General features: G+C 41.1%; 1 protein-coding gene across 1 annotated transcript in view; it reads right to left on the bottom strand.

Annotated features, from left to right (window-relative positions):
- Nucleotides 1-4,245, bottom strand: part of APAF1 (apoptotic peptidase activating factor 1) — an 83,801-nt gene that overhangs the window by 59,989 nt on the left and 19,567 nt on the right. The window contains exons 2-3 of the mRNA XM_054574661.1: nt 1,168-1,346; nt 625-814 (exon numbers count right to left, since the gene is read on the bottom strand). Of these exons, the coding sequence (XP_054430636.1) occupies nt 625-814; nt 1,168-1,305 (328 nt within the window). The 5' untranslated portion in view covers nt 1,306-1,346. The remainder of the gene's footprint in view (nt 1-624; nt 815-1,167; nt 1,347-4,245) is intronic.

The following is a 4,245-nucleotide window of genomic DNA, read 5'->3' on the forward strand; positions in this document are numbered from 1 at the left end:
AAACAAGTATGAATAGAACTTTGAAATGGTTACTCAAATACCGTAATAACCAAAGAGAATAAGCCTGAGGCCTTAGCTTCAGAAGTTCCAAGAGAAGAAAACGTGGCTAGCATATTAGCTTCAACTAATTTCTGAGAAAAACCAGAATAAAAGCAAACATATGCCTTTCAAGATGACCATAGACAATGAAAATCTCCATCTGTATCTGCCCTTACCCTATTCCTCTCTGACTCCAATCTCTCATATTAAAGACTGGGAAGGAGAGCATGAAGGGAGGAATACGGAATTCCTTTCAAGAACTGAGATTTCTAAAGATTTTTATTCTTTCCTATGCATAAACACAGAACTGAGGAACTTAAATAAAGGCCTATAAATTGTCTTATTATCTCTAAAACTTAGGGTATCTACTATTACCTCTGTAGTCGATAGCTCACTGGGCAAGAAGAAAATGTGAGGTAATATAGAAGCAAATAAAAATATTTAGATTGGAAAACATAATTTTTTCACATGCATTTTTCAGTGAACTGATCACTGTCTTCAGCAGACTCCATCTAGAATAAGACAAAACTGCAGCAATGTAGCCACTGTGATAGCAACATGATAGAAAGTATTATGCATACAAACCATATGAAGTTATTCCACCAACTGAATCTTTGCCATTGGAAGAAGAGATGACAGGAAGGCCACCATGGAGAAGGACAGCAAGATCTTTATACCCTTCATGTAATAAAGCATTGTAGAATGATATGTAGGAATAATTATCTTTTTTAAGTATCATTTTAATTAGCAATGCCGCTCGATGCTGTTGAGTAGGCTAAAAAAAGAAAGTAGTAGTTTAGTATACTACAAAGAATATGTTTACAACAAATTAGTGGAGACCAGTGCAAATTCTGAAATAAATTCAGAGAAAAAAATTTTTTACTCCTCGCATGAGGACATGTTTATGAATTTCTAGAAAGGAGCGGAGAGAGAGAGAAGCATCGATTTGAGAGAAATATTGATAGGCTGCCTCCTATATGCATTCTGACAGGGAATCAAATACTCCACTGGAATCAAACCCACAACCTTTTGGTGTACAGGACACCACTCCAACCAACTGAGCCAACCAACCAAGGCCTAAATTCTAAAAATCTGAAAGAAAGCACAGACTGCTTCAGAGAGGTTTACCTCATTTTTCACTTTTTCCTCCTCAGAGGGTGTTAAAACTCCATCACTAATCATGTGATCCATTATGTAGGATGTTTTGATGTCCTTTTCCAGGGCTTCTCTATGTTGAAGCAAACAATTTCGAGCTTTTGCATCCATCCTCCCTCAAACGTTTCTCTCTCTGAGCTGTTAATCATGAGCTACAGACAAACATCAAAATATATGTCAGGCCAACAAAGATAATAAAGATGTATACCTCACTCATAATCAGGAAATGTAAAAAAAAATATATATATATTTCGTGAAGATTTTATTATTTTATTGTTCAATACAGTTGTCTCCATTTTCCCGCCACCACTTTCCCCTGCCCCACCCACCCCCACCTCCCACCCTCAATCCTTCCCCACTTCGGCTTTGTCCACGGGTCCTTTATACATAAGTGAAGATTTTTTTTTAATGGATAAGACCCAGTGCCTTCAAAGGTACAAGAAAATGGGCATTCTTACACATTACTTGAGGTGAGTACAAAATGGATACTTTTCTGAAAGGCAAATACAAGATACAAAAGTGTTGAAAGTAAGCACTTTCTTTAACCCAGCAATGTCACTTCTAGGAATTTATCCTGATGAGACACTCACATGGATATGCAAAAAATGTCCACAGAAAAGTGGCAACAGAGACTGTTTAAGAGAGAAAGAAACGATGAAAACCAAAATGCCCACTATTCTGAGTATGGATTAAAAAATTAGGGTTTGTATATAAGATGGAATATTATATGCCCATTCAAAATAAAACACACCTCCATGTACTGACATGAAAAGATGCAAATGCCACATTGCTGATTGAAAAAAATTAGGAATATGATACTGTGAACAGCACAAAAGGTGTGTTGGCAATATGTAAATACACAGGGAGATCTTCAGAAGTTGGTTCAACAAAAAGTTTGGGTTACTTCTAAGTAGCAAGACTTGAAGGTTTTTTCTCCTGTCTATTTGTGTACTGTTTTATAGTGTCTTAATTTTTTTTCACTGTACATTATCACTTTACAATAAAAAACTTCCTTTTAAATAAAAGATTTATAAACAATGACGATACTTAAGTCCTAACGTTTAAAAACTTCTTGTTTTCTTTATTCAACATAAGACTAAATAGAACGTTGTTGGTATTATTAGTTCTCGCTCAACATCTGCATCAGTTCTCCATCTTCAATGGTAAACACATTTCTCATATGCTCACTCCACCACTGTTTCAGCTGAGCTGCTAAGAATGACAAAGCAACAGGAAATACCCACTGTTGTCACTTCTTGGATTAAGAGACAGCAAAGAAAGAATCATATTCTTTACAGTGTAAAACTTAAGTTTCTACCAACTTTATTTCAAACAGAATGCAAATTTTGCCATGGATATACAACCCAGATCAGAATGTTTGCAAGTTTTTAAAACAGTAACAGAACTCTAGCCAATGAATTTATTAAAGTGAGTGTCTAAATGCGTTTATTAATTTATTCATTCAATGAACACTTGAGCCTCTGCTAGGCGCCAGGCTCTGAATATACAGAAAAAGATTAAATCATATCCCTGCTGGAACTCACAATCTAGTGCGGAAAAAAATTAAGATAATTAGAATGTGATGTCTAAGTGCAAAAACAGAGATAGGCACAAGTAACTTAAATTGCACAAAAAATGAGTAATAATCATTAAGTTTCAGTAATGACTATATATTTTTAAAGAGCCACCAAACAGGGGAGTAGAGCATTTGCCCATGTTTGTCAAGGTTCACAGAATGCCCAGGTCCAGCATGAAACTGACAAAAGAAAAAGTTATGGTTAGAATCACGGCTATAACATTTTTAAAATGTTAATAATGTTTTTATGATCTCAATTTAAATATAAAACACCCCTTAATTTTTGGTAACAAAACTCAATTTGACCAAACAAATTTTTCAAATTATGTCCAATTGCCTAGCAAATAGACTCTCTGAACTCTGGCAATCTGAACCTAATTTCCAACTTTTCCTAGCCCTATCAACAATACGTAAATTTTAAAGCGCACAAACTGAAATATTATGATCAAATTCTCAGTGTCCCATCTTTTGTGGCCACAAAATGAAAAGTCGAAAGTCTTCATAGATGTAAAATCTATTTTTTCTTTTTAAAGAATGGCACTTTCATCCAGGAAAACCGTTAATAGTCAACTACTTCCTCTTTAGAGAACTGCTCTTCCTGGTAGAGGAGGTACCTTGTCCCACAATTCTGAGTCCCTGAAATCGGTACAGAACCACCAAGGAACCGGCTCGGAGAGCAAAACGAGGTGCAAACTTACCTAAACCTTCGCACCAAGATCTTACTGGGATAAGCAGCCCTGTGAGGACAAGGCTGCTTATCCCAGTAAGCAGACTTGGAAATCAAATTTCGGGGGCGGTAACGGGGACTTCCGAAAGGCTGAAGGACAAGTCCCAGTCTCCCAGGTGCCTCACCTGGGCTTCCGCAGCCCGGAGCTCCTGAAGGTTCAGAGGGACCTCCGACCGCCGGAGAGGTAGGCGTGACCTCCGCGGGCGGGCAACACAGTCCCGGGACACCGAGGTGAGGCCTGGCCCGTGGGCCGCTCTCTCGGTGGACCCCACCCCAGACACAATGAAACGAGGGCCACTCGGACTGCCACTCCTTCCCTTAAGCAGCAGCTGCACCCGGGTGGCCCAGTGCCACCCCCGACACTGCCGTGGCTACTTCAAGTCCTCCCGGGGAGCTGACGCCCCAACCTCTTCCCTCACCTTCGGCTCCCCAGCCACTGTGGCCCAGGAATAAAACATCCGCGCTCACTTCACGCCACCTCCTCTTTCCCTTAGGACCGCGGAGCAGTCGAATTCCGCGGAGCCCGCCCAGCCGGACGGCGCGCGCCCGCGCATGCAAATAAACACTCCGGGAGCCCAGCTTAGGGTGGCCACCGCCGCGCGCGCTCCCGCTACGGCTTGTGCCCGCGCGCGCACAAGCGCCCTGCGCCCCACCCCACAGCGGGGCGTGGCTAAGCAATAGGGGCGTGCCGCGTTGTGGTTCTGCCTCGCCCCCGGGGTTCCCTTGGCTCGGCCGAGCCGAGCCACTA

This window comes from Pteronotus mesoamericanus, unplaced genomic scaffold (assembly GCF_021234165.1).
Source record: "Pteronotus mesoamericanus isolate MK-2021 breed Mesoamerican mustached bat unplaced genomic scaffold, CSHL_Meso_final contig_263, whole genome shotgun sequence".
In the NCBI taxonomy this organism is placed as follows: Eukaryota; Metazoa; Chordata; class Mammalia; order Chiroptera; family Mormoopidae; genus Pteronotus; species Pteronotus mesoamericanus.